Raw genomic sequence first — 18,136 nt, forward strand, 5'->3', positions numbered from 1 at the left:
CAGGCGTTGATACACCCCGACAGGATGCTCTCGATTGTGCATCTGTAAAAGTTTGAGAGTTTTCGGTGACAAGCCAAATTTCTTCAGCCTCCTGAGGTTGTTGCGCCTTCTTCACCACGCTGTCTGTGTGGGTGGACCATTTCAGTTTGTCCGTGATGTGTACGCCGAGGAACTTAAAACGTTCCACCCTCTCCACTACTGTACCGTCGATGTGAATAGGGGGGTGCTCCCTCTGCTGTTTCCTGAAGTCCACGATCATCTCCTTTGTTTTGTTGACGTTGTGTGAGGTTATTTTCCTGACACCACACTCCGAGGGCCTTCACCTCCTCCTTGTAGGCCGTCTCGTCGTTGTTGGTAATCACTACCACTGTAGTGTCGTCTGCAAACTTGATGATTGGGTTGGAGGCATGAATGGCCATGCAGTCATGGGTGAACAGAGAATACAGGAGAGGGTTGAGAACGCACCCTTGTGGGGCCCCAGTGTTGAGGATCAGCGGGGTGGAGATGTTGTTTCCTACCCTCATCACCTGGGGGCGGCCCCTCAGAAAGTCCAGGACCCAGTTGCACAGGGTTGGGTCGAGACCCAAGGTCTCGAGCTTAATGACAAGTTTGGTGGGTACTATGGTGTTAAATGCTGAGCTGTAATCGATGTACAGCATTCTTACATAGGTATTCCTCTTGTCCAGATGGGTTAGAGCAGTGTAATTGCAATTGCTTCATCTGTGGACCTATTGGGGCGGTAAGCAAATTGGAGTGGGTCTAGGGTGTCAGAGTGGAGGTGATCCTTGACTAGTCTCTCAAAGCACTTCATGATGACGGAAGTGAGTGCTACGGGGCGATAGTCATTTAGCTCAGTTACCTTAGCTTTCTTGGGAACAGGAACAATGGTGGCTCTCTTGAAGCATATGGTAACAGCAGACTGGGATAGGGATTGATTGAATATGTCCGTAAACACACCAGCCAGTTGGAAGAAATCAATGGACCAACCAATGGCAGGTACCAATGAGCCTTACCTGACATCAAAGAACACCAATGTAAAGAAATGCCTTGAATTGCTGTCTGTAATTAGACCATATTGAACAAACTGGCCACTAGTAATGGGCATTCCAGCTCTTTTCAGTGAGCCGGCTCGGCTCCCAAACACCTCTTAAAAAAAAAAATATGTTTTGTATTTTTTCAAGTCAAACAGTTTGCAATAGTTTGACTATGATTGGTGTTAAAACAATTCTAATTAGAATCATTACCATAACCACAATGTATTTAAAAATGCATTGGTTTGTTATGAAAAAGAATGCTATTAAACATTTGCATGTAAAGTATAACTTTTTAATGTATATAAACAAAGTGCATATAAATCTAACCATTCAAAACAAATATAATCTGAACAACATAATAGAATATTGCACCATATCAAAGAAAAATAAATAATGTGCAAAACTGCAGCATCCCACTTAAAACATTAAACTGGTCCCTCTCTTCTGTCACCCCTCTGTTACATGTCCTGTGGTTACATTTGATTCTCTCTGGCGGCTGGCTCTGATTCGCTGCAGACCCTTACACAGGAGTATCATTTTTGAGGCTGTCACATAGCTGAAAAGAGAGAACAGTAACTTATTAGTTCAGGTTCATGTTTTGTCTACTGATACTACATTCTCATCTACTGCTCATATATATATATATATATATATATATATATAAAATACTGGATTAAATAATGTAGTAATAACTGCTTACTGTACCTCTCTCCACTGTACCTCTCTCCACAGTGACCTGCTCAAAGGGTTCCAGGACTCTGCACACCTCCTCCACCACCTCCCATTCCTCTTGGGTCAGAGCATCAACAGGTGCTTTGACAATGGCCAGGGTAGAAATGATGTCATCATTTGACTCAAGAAACTGCTTCAACATATAAAATGTTCCACCTTGTAGTGCAGTCTTGTTTTGGCCTCAACTCAGGCATCCCCATCTAGCGTTGTGTAGACTTTAGTTTTTCAGCACCTACTGTGCTCCTGTGGAAGTATTCCACAGCTGCTTTCACTTTGTCCACAATGGGCTTCATCACCTTCAGAGCATCTCTTACAATCAGGTTGATTGTGTGGGCAAGACATGGATGATGGGTCCATTTAAAAATGTTCATGTCTTTGGTTATGTTAGCTGCATTGTCGCTAACACAACAGACCACTTTTCCATCTACTTGCCATTCTCTGGCCACTCTTAACAGTTCCTCTGCCAAGTTCTCTGGGGTGTGTCTGTCGCTGAACTCAAAGCAGTCCAGAAGACAGCTCGACATCGAAAAATCTTAATTGAAGTTACATGTAAGACGTGTTTTCCCTTTATGTCCAGTAGTCAGTGGTAAGGCAAACTGCAGTAGCTTTTTGGACTCTTTCCCACACTGAAGCCTATGTGCTCTCATACAGTTGTGGAATACGTGATTTTGAAATGCTTTTCCTTCTTGGAAATTTGTACATTGGATTTAGACTATTGCTATATTTTCTAAAACCTTTGTCCTACACGGCTGGAAATCGGTGGCAATCATTTTAGCCAATGCAATATCAATTTGGCCTTGTTTTGCTACAGACATAGACTTTGGCATAAACTGGTCCATAGAAAGACTGCGTTGCTGTGGGTCGCGGAGTAGACCTACTTGACTGAGTGTATACATCTCCACATGTGGATGCCCGCTAGTTTCTCGAAGCTCCGCTACAGCTAGCTTCACAGTTGGGTGCACAGTTTGTATATGCCGGTGTAGATTGTGCGTAGAACCGGCTTAATATGAGATTTTGTTTTGGCAAATTCTACACTGTGCTCTAACATTGTCTACATTATTAAAATGCATCCAAATGCTACTGTACTTCCGACTAAATTTCCAGCTGTTTTCACGGCTGTCTTTCCTCTCTCTCCTCGGCTGCAAAGTGTGTGACTGTGAGTGAGTTGGCTCAGCCCTCCCTCACGCATCTTTGGTTCATTGGTTGACACTGCGTGTCTGATTGACAGGAACAACAGGTGAGGCTGTTAGTCTGAGCAGACAGTCAGAACGAATGTGTAGATTTGAGCATTTAGGCCTATATTATTATTATTTTTTTTTTTCATTTGAATTAGTTAATTCTATTCATAAAAAATAAAAAAATGAATATTCATATTTGAATTTTAAAAAATATTTTTATAAATAGATTCGGCTCTTCTGATATGCGAGCCGGCTCCCAACGTTCAACTACAAGAGCCGGCTCTTAGAGCCGACTCTTTCGCGAACGACCCATCACTACTGGCCACTGAGTTGTATAGCTGTCATAAGCGCAACGTGATTGCAAAATAAATAGGTTGGAATGTAAATTCTCATCAAATGAATATGAAGTCTTGATTGTTTGGTTGCGGGACAAAGGGACAACATATGTAACTGCACAATCTGGGACATGTTAAATAAAAAATAAAAAAATAAACATGTGGTTCCCCTATTACCGAGTTCATTACAACTGGGAACTCTGACAAAAAAACATCTCAGACTGGGAAAAATCGTTTTGAACGGTCATCCATCTCGGAATTCCAAGCTGGAGTGTAATGAGACCATGGAGGTGTTCCCAGTTGTTTTGTATTGTCTTTTTTATTTTCTTCTTTTTTTATTATATATTTTTATATATAATAGTATTTAATTGTCTTAAAATATAGTTACATTTATTTTTGTAAGGTAATAAAATGTGGTGTTTTGTTTGAAAATTTACATTTGTGAATATGATATTTTGCCAAAATAATAATAATTTATTTCTATCGTAAGTAAAGATTTCAAGCAGTACATCTCTCCACAATAGTGTAAAATCGTCATAAATGTGTTCAATTATAAACCTACTGATGTCTTGCCACAGATTCCTAACTTGAATACATTGCCAAAAAAGATGCAACACTGTTTGAACGCGGCATTAATTACAGTCGAAGACACAGACAATGAGGTAGCACGCAAGCATTGGTTGATGCATGCAACGTCTGAACGCGGCCATCGTCTCCACTGCAGCAGGCCCTCAAGTCGATTACCGATTTATGGTCTCACTGATGGAAAGCCGTGCTGGCATCGAAATGTTGAGACATTCCGAAACAGTGCCAAATTAAAGGTAATTGTATGGCCATCGTACCTAGCTAGTTAATAATATACATTCGCGTCCTCAAATGTTGCTAGAAGACTAAAGGCTAAGGTTAGCTTGCTAAGAGTGGGTGGAATGGAGTGCGTAAAGGTTAGCTAGTCGGTTAGCTAGGTATAATTAGTTAGCTAGTTAGGGGAAACACTGGAATCAGTCTGAATTATGTATTTACAACAGAGGTAGCCTAGATATCCTAAATTGTTCGGTATGTAATTCAATGGGTAGCCTATTTGCATATAGGTGATGTTCTTTGCTCCATATGTTAGCGAGCAGTAGCTGGCTACATTTTGTACAGACAATTATGGCCATGCAAGCATCATGGATCCAATCAGTCTCTAGCCTCGTATTTTATTCGATTGTTAACTAGATTGTAAAGTGGGAACAATTGTCTGATTTTGTCATTGGTTATGATTGAATCCTTGTAGTTAATGCTGACAACTTGGCACACAGGAGCCATGCTGACGTCTATCAAGTTGCCTATTGTGATCAGAACCGAAATCAACTTGGTTTTGGTGATGGTGACAGCCCTTGGACTTTTGTCCAGACTGTATGGAATTAACTTCCCTAAAGCTGTAGTGTAAGTAGCTACTGTATATCCAACCTCTATGTAATTCTCCTGGTCTGGATCCCATAGGGTGTGCAGGCTTTTGTTCCAACCCAGTGTGAAACACGGAACACACCTGATAGAGCCACTGATTAGTTGAATCAATCTGTGTGTTAAGTCTAGAACTGTACTGGAACAAAAGTCTGCAAATCCTGGTGTTGAAGGACCCACATTAAACAACAGTAGCCCATACTATACTGCCCCCTAACTGTCACAGCTACTGGACTGCCCTTGGTAGATAAGGCAAATTAAGTTTTTTTAATAAGACAGTAGTTTACCCTGAAACCCTCTTTGATGTTTTACAGGTTTGATGAGGTGTACTATGGACAGTTTGTATCTCTCTACACAAAGCAGGTCTTCTTTATTGATGAGAGTGGTCCACCTCTTGGTCACATGATTCTAGCATTTGGAGGTAAGTACTGAACCCTTACAATATGAAATGGGTTTCCATGGCCGAGCAGCCACACACAAGCCTAAGATCACCATGCGCAATGCCAAGCGTCCGCTGGAGTGGTGTAAAACTCACCGCCATTGGACTCTGGAGTAGTTTTGTATGAAATCTACTGAAATGTTTTGTATGTGTACACCTGCTCGTGGAACATCTTATTTCAAAATCATGGGCATTAATATGGAATTGGACCCCCCCCCCCCCTTTTTTTCTTTCTGCTATAACAGCCTCCACTCTTCTGGGAAGGCTTTCCACATCTAGTTGGAACATTGCTGTGGGGACTTGCTTCCATTCAGCCACAAGAGCGTTAGGGAGTTCGGGCACTAATGGGCGATTAGGCCTTGCTCTCATAAAGCTCATAAAGCTCCTGACGAACAGTTATTGTGCTGAAGTTGCTTCCAGAGGCAGTTTGGAACTTGGTAGTGAGTGTTGCAAATGAGGACAGACAATCTTTACACATTACGTGCTTCAGCACTCGGCGGTCCCGTTCTGTGAGCTTGTGTGGCCTACCACTTTGTGGCTGAGCCGTTGTTGCTCCTAGACGTTTCCACTTCACAATAACAGCGCTTACAGTTGACCTGGGCAGCTGTAGCAGTGCAGAAATTTGAACAACTGACTTGTTGGAAAGGTGGCATCCAAGACGGTGAAAGTCACTGAGCTCTTCAGTAAGGCCATTCTACTACCAATGCTTGGCTATGGAGATTGCATGGCTGTGTGCTCAATTATATACACCTGTCAACAACGGAAATGGCTGAAGTAGCCTAATCCACTAATTTGAAAGGGTGTCCACACACTAATCTGAAGGTCCACGCATTAATTTGAAGTCCACATACTTTTGTATATGTAGTGTATTCTATTTAGCATTTACACAGAAATTCATTTTGTGATGAACCTTTAATCCCTTCACTTAAAATAGTGGTGCCAAACTTTTTATAGTCCCGTACCCCTTCAAACATTAAACCTCCAGCTGCGTACCCCCTCTAGCACCAGGGTCAGCGCACTCTCAAATGTTGTTTTTTGCCATCATTGTAAGCCTGCCACTCACACAGTGAGGTTTTGTCACAACCCGGCTTGTGGGAAGTGACAGAGCACTTATGGGACCAGGACACTAATAATAATATATAAAACCTTATTTTACATATAAAACCTTATTTGTTCATCAAAAATGGTGAATAACTCACCACAGGTTAATGAGAAAGATGTGCTTGAAAGGGTCTCAGTCTTAAATCATTTTCCACACACAGTCTGTGTCTGTGTTTAGTTTTCATGCTAGTGAGGGCCGAGAATCACCTCTCACATAGGTACGTGGTTGCAAAGGGCATCAGTGTCTTAACAGCACGATTTGCCAAGGCAGGATACTCTGAGTACAGTCCTATCAAGAAATCTGGCAGTGGCTTCTGATTTAATTTCAATTTTCACAGAACCGCTTGTTGCAATTTCAATGAGGCTCTCTTGTTCAGATATTGTTAAGTGGACTGGAGGCAGGGCATGAAAGGGATAACGAATCCTGTTCTTCATGTCGTCCGTTTCAGGAAAGTACCTGCGTAATTGCACATCCAGCTCACTCAGGTGCTTCACTATATCACATTTGACATTGTCCGTAAGCTTGAGTTCATTTGCACACAAAAAAATCATACAATGATGGAAAGACCTGTGTTGTCCTATGCAGTCAGAGAAGAGCTCCAACTTCTTAATCAAAGCCTCAGTTGTGTCCCGCACATTGAATATAGTTGCGGAGAGTCCCTGTAATCCTAGATTCAGCTCTTTCAGGGGAGAAAGAATATCACCGAGATAGGCCAGTTGTGTGAGAAACTTATCATTATGCAAACGGTCAGACAATGAAAATTATGGCCAGTAAAGAACTTTAAGCTCATCTCTCAATAAAAAAATAAAATAAAAAAAACATCATTGCATAATGCAGAAAATACACAAGAGTTCGGGGGCCTTGCTTTAACAAATTTGACAATTTTCAGTGTAGTGTCTAAAACGTCTTTCAAGCTGTCAGGCATTACCTTGGCAGCAAGAGCCTCTCGGTGGATGCTGCAGTGTACCCAAGTGGCGTCGGGAGCAACTGCTTGCACGCACGTTACCACTCCACTATGACTCCCTCTCATGGCTTTTGCACCATCAGTACAGATACCAACACATCTTGACCACCAAAGTCCATTTGATGTCACAAAGCTGTCCAGTACTTTAAAAATATCCTCTCCTGTTGTCCTGGTTTACAGTGGTTTACAGAAGAGGATGTCTTACTTAATTGACCTCCCATAAACGTAACGGACATATACCAGGAGCTGTGCCAGGCCCGCCACATCTGACTCATCCAGCTGTAACGCATAGAGTTCACTGGCTTGTATGCGAAGCAGTAAATGTTTCAAAAACATCTCTTGCCATGTCATTGATGTGTCGTGAAACAGTGTTGTTTGATGAAGGCATTGTCTGTATAGTTTTTTGGGCCTTTTCCCACAGCATTGTCCCAGTCATATCCGTGGCAGCGGGAAGAATTAAGTCCTCCACAATAGTATGGGGCTTGCCTGTCCTAGTCACTCAGTAGCTTACCATATAAGATGCTTCTAGCCCCTTCTTATTCATGGTATCTGTTGTTTTTATACATGTCTATGGATGCGGGCCTTACTTTTTTTTAACCATTTATCCATTTTCGAGCAAACTGAATGAGCAGCAGCTACGTTTGGCTACATGCGGACCGTTAGTGGAATTCCCGCAAGAGAGTAACGGTTAATGTGACTGGATATTAGTTATTTGACAAGGCTAGCTGTATTTGACAGTTATTCGCTGAACGCTAAATGGTTTAATTTTATTTTTGTCAGTGAAACAAGGCTACTCAGGCGAGAAAAAAACATCACCCAAATGTTTAGCCCCGTTGGAAAATCTAAATGGGCTGTTTGAAAATGTGAATCACATTTTTATTTGGCTTACCCCAGTTTGGGAATAGCAGACTTTGAATAATACTCATTGTTGTTTCTCTAATTTATACAGCTTATCTTGGTGGATTTGATGGTAACTTTATCTGGAACAGGATTGGAGCAGGTAGGAAATCTAATTACTACATTGCCAATGCATCTTTAGATCTAATTCCCAACATCTGAATGTATGTGCTTTTCTTAAGTTGTTTAATCAAGTTGTTGTTTCTTATGATTCATTGCAGAGTACTCCAGTAATGTGCCTGTATGGAGTTTAAGACTGATACCGGCCCTGGCGGGGTCACTGTGTGTACCCCTGTGTTACCTTCTGGTAGTGGAACTTGGGTACTCACACCTCACAGCACTGGGGGCTGCATTGCTCTTCCTCATGGGTAATGTTGTCCTATACTTCCTCCTATACAGTCAAAGTTGTATTTGGATTTGTATATTACATTTTTGACTCCATTGTTGCTCATTGTTTGCTATCTCCATTGAGTGACGTAAGATCAACTATGTATTTTCTGTTTTTGTGAAACAGAGAATTCCTTGATTGTTCAGTCCCGCTTCATGCTGCTGGAATCTGTGCTTATCTTCTTCCTGCTGCTCGCTGTCGTATCCTACCTCAGATTTCACAATGCACAACGCGGGTGAGTGTTGCAGTTCCTCTGTACCTACTAGGAAGGGGTTGTCATTCCATGATCACCAACACATCTTAACACACACCAACACAAACCATGTTCAGTGGCGATTAGCAGAAATGTACCCCACTTCCTTGATTTTGGTTGATGTGTAGTGTCCGCTCGGCGTGCTCTCAGCCTGTGTACGTGCCAGCTGATGTTTCTCTTCGTCCTTTTTAGCTCACCAGTCAGTTTGGCGTGGCTGGTGCTGACTGGAGTCACATGTGCCTGTGCTGTGGGGTTAGTTCAATCAGCCACATTTTAAAACTAATTGGATGGAAATTAATGTATTGAAAACTGAAGTTTAAACCGTTTTTCACAGTCATCCCATGGTCATGTTTGCGATTGTGGGTGTTTACCTCTTTAGGTCTCACTTATGAAGGTTTGGGTTTGTTTGCATGCATGTGTAAACGGTCTGCTTCTCCCATTCATCAGAGTGAAGTACATGGGTCTGTTCACCTACTTTCTGCTGCTGGGCTTGGCGGCCGTGCACACGTGGCAACTTATTGGGGACAGAGCACTGAGAAATGTGAGTTCATTAGGTTTGTTTTTTGTTTATGAATATATCCATGAATTCAAATGGACAGCTTGACTTCCCAGAAGCATACTGCTAATGTTTGAAGTGTCTCCCAACCGTGCAGAGTGTGGTGCTGATGCAGGTAGTGACCCGCTTCCTGGCCCTCGTGGTCCTACCCCTACTGCTCTACCTGGGCTTCTTCTATGTGCATTTGAACCTGCTCTACCGCAGTGGCCCACACGACCAGATGATGAGCAGTGCCTTCCAGGCCAGCCTAGAGGTCAGCATCCCTCTCTCTCTCTCTGAGATCCAGTTGAGATGGCAAGCAACCCACCAAAATGTTCTATTGGATTTATGAAGTGTTTTTAAAAGACTTGACATTGGGTAGTGGCGCTGCTCTGCTGCATGTCATTTGGGGTTATATCTAGTGTGTTTGGCTGTATTCAGGGAGGATTGGCCAGGATCACTCAGGGTCAGCCTCTGGAGGTGGTCTATGGCTCTCAGGTGACCCTCCGCAGTGTCTCCAGTAAACCCATCCCCTGCTGGCTACACTCCCATAAGGCCAACTATCCCATCAGGTGAGGGGGCGTTTCTGGTTCTCAATTATTTTATCAGATCTGGACCATGCACGTGACAACACTAGTATGTAGTGCATTTCTGTTCTTGCAGCATGACCAGTTTCTTATTTTTTGGTGCTCTGAAGGTATGAAAATGGGCGTGGTAGCTCTCACCAGCAGCAAGTGACCTGTTATCCGTTCAAAGATGTCAACAATTGGTGGATAATCAAAGATCCAGGCAGGTTTGTGCAGGCCAGCTTTAATTTGGATGTCTAGAACACCCCCACATTGTGATGCAGTGTTTATCCACTAAACGGTTGCTATGTTGTTTATCTGATTCTCTTCCAGACAAGACCTTGTTGTGAGCAGCCCTCCCCGCCCTGTTCGCCATGGTGATGTTGTCCAGCTTCTTCACGGCATGACCTCCCGCCTCCTCAACACGTACTGTATAGCCACGGTTCTGCACACCGCCTTTTCCGTCTGCGCCCCCAGCCAATGTATCTGTAACCAATATATTAGTCACGTTACTGTGCTTAGCTACTGCCTAACCTCATCATTAGTATTATCTATGGTCTCTCAGGCACGACGTTGCAGCTCCCATGAGTCCTCACGCACAGGAGGTGTCTGGCTACATTGACTTCAATGTGTCAATGCCAGCCCAGAATCTCTGGAAAGTGGTGAGACATACGGACACACACACACACACACTCCCACCACCTCATACTGCACCTTTTTTTGTTTTACATGCATTTAATCACAATAACGTATACACTCATTTTATGCTCATTATTTTGAATTGTGATTCTTTCCAATGTCCACAAAAGAGTTAACCTTTATTAGGTACACCCATCTAGTACCGGGTTGGACCATTCCTTTACCTCCAGAACAGCCTGAATTCTTCAGGGCATGGAAACGTTGCTCAATTGGTATCAAGGGACCTAATGTGTTCGAAAAACATTACACCACCGACATCAGGCAGGATGGGGCCGTGGACTTGTGCTGCTTATGCCAAATCCTGACTCCCATCAGAATGATGCAACAGGAACCGGGATTTGTCGGACCAGGCAACGTTTTTCCACTCCTCAATTGTCCAGTGTTGGTGATCGCGTGTCCACTGGAGCCGCCCATCCGTGACAAGGAACGACGAGTTGTGTGTTCTGAGATGCTGTTCTGCACACCACTGTTGTACTGCGTCGTTATTTGCTTGTTTGTGGCCCGCCTGTTAGCTTGCGCGATTCTTGCCATTCTCCTTCTCGCTGATGAGAAGTCGTTGTTTTCGCCCACAGGACTGCCGCCGACATTCTCGATAAACCCTAGACACTATTGTGCGTGAAAAGCCCAGGAAGCCACCCGCGTCTGAGATACTGGAACCAACGCACGCGTGTGTGTCAAGTTTGGACACACCTACTCATGGACACCTCTGGGGCGGCAGATAGCCTAGTGGTTAGAGCGTTGGACTAGTAACCGAAAGGTTGCAAGATCGAATCCCTGAACTGACAAGGTGAAAATCTGTCGTTCTGCCCCTGAACAAGGCAGTTAATCCACTGTTACTAGGCCGTCATTGAAAATAAGAATTTGTTCTTGAACTGACTTGCCTAGTTAAATACAGGTAAAATAAAAATCAAGGGTTTTTATTTTTACTGTTTTCTACATTGTAGAATAATAGTGAAGACATCACAACTATGAAATAGCACATGGAATCATTTAATAACCAAAGAAGTGTTAAACGAATCCAAATATATTTTAGATTCTTCAAAGTAGCCACCCTTTGCTTTGATGACAGCTTTGCACACTCTTGGCATTCTCTCAACCAGCTTCACCTGGAATGCTTTTCCAACAGTCTTGAAGGAGTTCCCACATATGCTGAGTACTTGTTGGCTGCTTTTCCTTCACTCTGTGGTCCAACTCATCCCAAACCATCTCAATTCAAATCAAAGTTTATTTTTCACGTGTGCCGATTACAACAGGTGTATTCACCTTACAATGAAATGCTTACTTACTTACTTTTTTGCACTAACCAATAGTGCAAAAAAGGTATTAGGTGAACAATAGGTAAGTAAAGAAATAAAACAACAGTAAAAAGACAGTGAAAAATAACAGTAGCGAGGCTACATAGAGACACCGGTTAGTCAGGCTGATTGAGGTAGTATGTACATGTAGATATGGTTAAAGTGACTATGCATATATGATGAACAGAGAGTAGCAGTAGCGTAAAAGAGGGGTTGGCGGGTGGCGGGACACAATGCAGATAGCCCGTTTAGCCAATGTGCGGGAGCACTGGTTGGTCGGCCCAATTTGAGGTAGTATGTACATGAATGTGTAGTTAAAGTGACTATGCATAAATTATAAATAGCGAGTAGCAGCAGCGTAAAAGAGACACAATGCAAATAGTCCAGGTAGCCATTTGATTACCTGTTCAGGAGTCGTATGGCTTGGGGGTAAAAACTGTTGAGAATACTTTTTGTCCTAGACTTGGACTGGGGTGGCTGGGGTCTTTGACAATCATTAGGGCCTTCCTCTGACACCGCCTGGTGAGGAGGTCCTGGATGGCAGGCAGCTTAGCCCCAGTGATGTACTGGGCCGTACGCACTACCCTCTGTAGTGTCTTGCGGTCAGAGACCGAGCAATTGCCGTACCAGGCAGTGATGCAACCAGTCAGGATGCTCTCGATGTTGCAGCTGTAGAACCTTTTGCGGATCGCAGGACCCATGCCAAATCGTTTTCGTTTCCTGAGGGGGAATAGGCTTTATTGTGCCCTCTTCACAACTGTCTTGGTGTGTTTGGAACAATCTAGTTTGTTGTTGATGTGGACACCAAGGAACTTGAAGCTCTCAACCTGCTCCACTACAGCCCCGTCGATGAGAATGGGGACGTGCTCAGGCCTCCTTTTCCTGTAGTCCACAATCTTCTCCTTAGTCTTGGTTACGTTGGGGGATAGGTTGTTATTCTGGCACCACACGGCCAGGTCTCTGACCACCTCCCTATAGGCTGTCTTGTCGTTGTCGGTGATCAGGCCTACCACTGTTGTGTCATCTGCAAACTTAATAATGGTGTTGGAGTCGTGCCTGGCCATGCAGTCGTGGGTGAACAGGGAGTACAGGAGGAGACTGAGCACGCACCCCTGGGGAGCTCCAGTGTTGAGGATCAGCGTGGCAGATGTGTTGCTACCTACCCTCAGTACCTGGGGGCGGCCTGTCAGGAAGTCCAGGATTCAGTTGCAGAGGGAGGTGTTTAGTCCCAGGATCCTTAGCTTAGTGATGAGCTTTGAGGGTACTGTGGTGTTGAACGCTGAGCTGTAGTCAATGAATAGCATTCTCACATAAGTGTTCCTTTTGTTCAGGTGAGAAAGGACAGTGTGGAGTGCAATAGAGATTGCATAATCTGTGGATCTGTTTGGGCGGTATGCAAATTGGAGTGGATCTAGGGTTTCTGGGATAATGGTGTTGATGTGAGCCATTACCAGCCTTTTCAAAGCACTTCATGGATGTGAGTGCTACGGGTCTGTAGTCATTTAGGCAGGTTTCCTTTGTGTTCTTGGGCACAGGGACTATGGTGGTCTGCTTGAAACATGTTGGTATTACTGACTCAATCAGGGACATTTTGAAAATGTTAGTGAAGACACCTGCCAGTTGGTCAGCACATGCCCGGAGCACACGATCTGGTAATCCGTCTGGCCCTGCAGCCTTGTGTATGTTGACCTGTTTAAAGGTCTTACTCACGTCGGCTTCGGAGAGCGTGATCACATAGTCATCCGGAACAGCTGATGCTCTCATGCATGCCTCAGTGTTACTTGCCTCGAAGCGAGCTTAGAGGTGATTTAGCTCGTCTGGTAGGTTCATGTCACTGGGCAACTCGCGGCTGTGCTTCCCTTTGTAGTCTGTAATAGTTTGCAAGCATTGCCACGTAAGACGAGCGTCGGAGCCGGTGTAGTATGATTCAATCTTAGCCCTGTATTGACGCATTGCCTGTTTGATGGTCCGTCGCAGGGCATAGCAGGATTTCTTGTAAGCTTCCGGGTTCGAGTCTCGCACCTTGAAAGCGGCAGCTCTATCCTTTTAGCTCAGTGCGAATGTTGCCTGTAATCCATGGATTCTGGTTGGGGTATGTACGTACAGTCACTGTGGGGATAACGTCCTCGATGCACTTATTGATAAAGCCAGTGACTGTGGTGTACTCCTCAATGCCATCGGAAGAATCCAGGAACATGTTCCGGTCTGTGATAGCAAAACAGTCCTGTAGTTTAGCATCTACTTCATCTGAACACTTTTTTTATAGACCAAGTCACTGGTGCTTCCTGCTTTAATTTTTGCTTGTAAGCAGGTATCAGGAGGATAGAGTTGTGGTCGGATAGACCAAATGGAGGGTGAGGGAGAGCTTTGTATGCGTCTCTGTGTGTGGAGTACAGGTGATCTAGATTTTTTTTCCCTCTGGTTGCACATGTTGATGGAAATTTGGTAGAACTGATTTCAGTTTCCCTGCATTAAAGTCTCCGAACACTAGGAGCGCCGCCTCTGGGTGAGTTGGTTTCCTGTTTGCTTATTTCCTTATACAGCTGACTGAGTGCGGTCTTAGTGCCAGCATCTATCTGTGGTGGTAAATAAACAGCCACGAATAGTATAGCTGAAAACTCTCAGCTATACTATAAGTGGAAAAACATTGCTTGGTCTGACAAATCCCTGATTTGGCGTAAGCAGCATGAGTCCATGGCCCCATCCTGCCTGGTGTCAACGGCACAGGCTGGTGGTGTAATGGTATGGGGAATGTTTTCCTGGCACAGGGTCCCTTGATACCAATTGAGCAACGCTTCCATACCCCAAAGAATTCAGCCTGTTCTGGAGGCAAAGGGGGCTCAAACCCGTTACTAGATAAATTGGCCACTGAGTGTACATATGCAGTATATTAGACCACAAGAGAAACATACTGACATTGTTCTTAACTCTCTTCTGTAGGACATTGCGAACAGGGAGGCAGAACAAGATGTCTGGAAGACTATTCTCTCTGAAGTACGTTTGATTCACATCAACACCTCGGCTGTGCTCAAGGTACGCTCAGGGAGCCCGGGGGATTTCTCAACAAACTGTTTGTCTTTACTGTTTTATCTGTTTAACCTCCAAGCCCTCTTTCTCATGTTGTCGACGTGCAGCTGAGCGGTTCCTCCCTTCCAGAGTGGGGCTACAGGCAGCTGGAAGTGGTGGGGGATAAGATCTACAAGGGCTACCAGCCCAGCGGTGTTTGGAATGTTGAGGAGCACCGCTACGGCAGGAGTAAGTTGTCCGAACACTCAGCTACGTTCAGTAACCCTTTACTTACAGGGGCTATACATAAGGCATTCATAAAACCTTTATGAAACCAGTCATAACATCTTTTGAGTGTTGCTGTGTCATTCCTAACAACCTTCATGACACATTTATTCAACTCATTCCTCAGGCTTCTTAATCGAATCGCTACACATTGTGTAATTGTTACTGTGTCGTGGGTGTTATGTTGAGAGAATGGCTTAATTTATCTTTCAGGTCTGGAGCAGAGAGAGCGAGAGCTGGAGCTACACTCCCCCACACACATTGACATCAACCGCAACCTCACCTTCGTTGCAAAATTCCTGGAGCTACAGGTAAGAATAGGATAGCATACCTATGAGCACGTGATTCCTTGTTGATGCCGTTTCATTGGTGGACTTCACATGTTCTCTCCTTTTGTGTTGGTCTGACAGTGGAAGATGCTGACGGTAAAGCATGAGGATTCTGAACACAAGTACAGCTCTTCACCTCTAGAATGGATCACGATGAATACCAACATTGCGTACTGGCTCCACCCCGCGAGCAATGTAGGTTTGCTTCGACCTTTGTCAGTCATTCACTCAAGGGTGCTGTGTTTTTATATTCCAATATCTCTACTGTACTCCAGCCAAGATTTGAACAGTTGTGTGTATTAATGAATTCTTACATTGAAATGGAATGGCGCAACCACGTGTTAGCTTGATTAGCCTTGACCCTCTGTTTCAGGCCCAGATCCACCTGATTGGCAACTTTGTCACTTGGACCCTGGCAAACATCGCCCTTGTGGTGTACGTCCTTCTTTTCCTATCGTATCTATTAAGGAGGCGACGGAAAATTGAAGACATTCCAGAAGGTACCTTTCGGACATACAATATGTAAACGCTAACATAATGTTGACACATTGCAAAGTGGCATGTTAAAAGCATGTAATGTTTGATTTTGTTGTCCAGACACCTGGTGCCAGCTGCTTCAGGCAGGAGTAGTGTGTGCTGGTGGCTGGGCTGTCAACTACCTGCCCTTCTTCATGATGGAGAAGACACTGTTCCTGTATCACTACCTGCCAGCTCTCACCTTCCAGATCCTGCTGATCCCTGTGGTTCTGGAGCACCTGCACACACACATGCTGAGGTGGGCACCAATGACTCGTCTCGGGTTGGGATTGAATCAGGTCACGCGGTTGCCTTTCTCATGACAGGTCTTAATCATTCCATTTTAAAACATTCTCCTCCTCTCTAGGTGTGCTTCTCTCCGGTGTGCTCTTCATGGAGTTGTATTGGCAGGGTTGTCCTCGGTATATCTGTCCTTCCGGACCTTCAGTCCTCTCACCTATGGTCAGCCAGAACTGAGCGCCGAGCAGCTGGCTTCGTTGCGCTGGAGGGACAGTTGGGACATCTTGTTTCGCAGACGTTAAGTCTTAACCGTACACCCCCACTGACTGGGGAGAGGCGAAGCCGTACATTTGCACAGGGCAGGAAGCGCCTAAGGGAACCGTTCCAAAGGAAGGGCTTATTAAAAACATGTTTGGTAGAGTGGATTACTTTAATTTTATTAGTGAGTGCATCTACATGGGATCAGAGAACTTTGGGTCCAGAAACTGTTTAAATCTTTGAGGCATCTCACACTTCTACAGCTCCGGTCAATGTGAAAACCATGAAATGTTTACAAGTATTTTTCCGTATAATTTCAAAAGGGAATGTTTACCCAAAAATGTCACTGTGATTAACCACTTTTTAACCATTTCTTCATGTGGAATTTAAGGCTGCATAACAATTTAAATAAAAAACTTAATAAACCACAATGTTGCATTCATTGTAAAGAATTAGCCCGGGATTCTGACCGTAGCGCAGCACACAATAGTTTTTAAAGGTCAGATTTTATTGATCCGACATATATATGTATATACTGTACTCTATATAATCTACTGCATCTTGCCATCTTTATGTAATACATGTATCACTAGCCACTTTAAACTATGCCACTTTATGTTTACATACCCTACATTACTCATCTCATATGTATATACTGTACTCTATACCATCTACTGCATCTTGCCTATGCCGTTCTGTACCATCACTCATTCATATATCTTTATGTACATATTCTTTATCCCTTTACACTTGTGTGTATAAGGTAGTAGTTGTGGAATTGTTAGGTTAGATTACTTGTTGGTTATTACTGCATTGTCGGAACTAGAAGCACAAGCATTTCGCTACACTCGCATTAACATCTGCTAACCATGTGTATGTGACAAATAAAATTTGATTTGATTTGATTTTATACAGTGTTTACTGTAAATGTATTGCCTACAATCCGCGATCGGATTGTGTCGCGGACAGAAACAAATCTACACTGTCTGTATTAAACATTTTTATAGAGCCAACCATGATGAATATGACATCTATTAGTCACACACACAATTTTGCCTAAGCAGTATTCTCAATCCCTTAGTGGCAGCAAGAGAACGGAAAATGCAAACCATGAATCTGTTTGTCTCTGAAATCTCATTTTAATCTAGTCTATTGCTGCAGGAAAAAAAAGGTGAGTCTGGGTGCTCACTCAGCGTTGAGCTGGGTCAGTGTTCAGTAAGCTTCTCCAGTGTTCCTCCCAGCACTGTACCTCCCTCGTCTGGGCCTGGCTCTCCTGCACGGCCCGGGCCAGCTCCTCCCTGTACCGCTGCTAATAGTGCTGTGGGCCCCAAACCAACATGAATTACAGTCAGCCTCTGTTACGTTCCCCAGTTTCTGTGTTGTGGGTTTTGTTTGTTAGTTGTGTTTCAGGATGGATTCCTGAAATTCCCCCAAGCAGCTGATTGGTCGGCCCCATTGCTAATTGGAGCTGAACCCGCCCTCTCGTCAGAGAATACAGCTGTATCCCATTACAGACTCCTTCTGAATCTAGAAAAGCCAGTGTTCCTTTTTTAGGAGAGAGTTGGTATGTCCTATGTATGTTGTTGCTCAGGAGAGCTGAGGGTTATATCCTGTGTTGGTTGTTTCTCAGGAGAGCTGAGGG

At 44.0% G+C, this 18,136-nt stretch overlaps 1 protein-coding gene across 2 annotated transcripts; it reads left to right on the plus strand.

The window, feature by feature from the left end:
- The first annotated feature begins 3,924 nt into the window (after positions 1 to 3,924).
- Positions 3,925 to 16,925, plus strand: pomt1 (protein-O-mannosyltransferase 1). 2 transcript variants are annotated; one of them, XM_023979134.2, is made up of 20 exons: positions 3,925 to 4,100; positions 4,553 to 4,704; positions 5,037 to 5,143; positions 8,177 to 8,227; positions 8,346 to 8,492; positions 8,639 to 8,747; positions 8,958 to 9,017; positions 9,213 to 9,306; positions 9,419 to 9,574; positions 9,742 to 9,872; positions 9,998 to 10,093; positions 10,200 to 10,292; positions 10,432 to 10,528; positions 14,801 to 14,893; positions 14,995 to 15,115; positions 15,365 to 15,462; positions 15,562 to 15,675; positions 15,854 to 15,980; positions 16,078 to 16,255; positions 16,364 to 16,925. In XM_023979134.2, the coding sequence occupies exons 1-20, from the start codon at positions 3,963 to 3,965 to the stop codon at positions 16,536 to 16,538; spliced, it is 2,337 nt and encodes a 778-aa protein (XP_023834902.1). In that variant the 5' UTR covers positions 3,925 to 3,962; the 3' UTR covers positions 16,539 to 16,925. The 2 variants fall into 2 exon arrangements, with proteins under 2 accessions (XP_023834902.1, XP_023834903.1); XM_023979135.2 differs by having other exon boundaries at positions 3,941 to 4,100; positions 4,578 to 4,704.
- Positions 16,926 to 18,136: the final 1,211 nt, after the last annotated feature.

Source organism: Salvelinus sp. IW2-2015, linkage group LG33 (assembly GCF_002910315.2).
Source record: "Salvelinus sp. IW2-2015 linkage group LG33, ASM291031v2, whole genome shotgun sequence".
NCBI classification, from domain to species: domain Eukaryota; kingdom Metazoa; phylum Chordata; class Actinopteri; order Salmoniformes; family Salmonidae; genus Salvelinus; species Salvelinus sp. IW2-2015.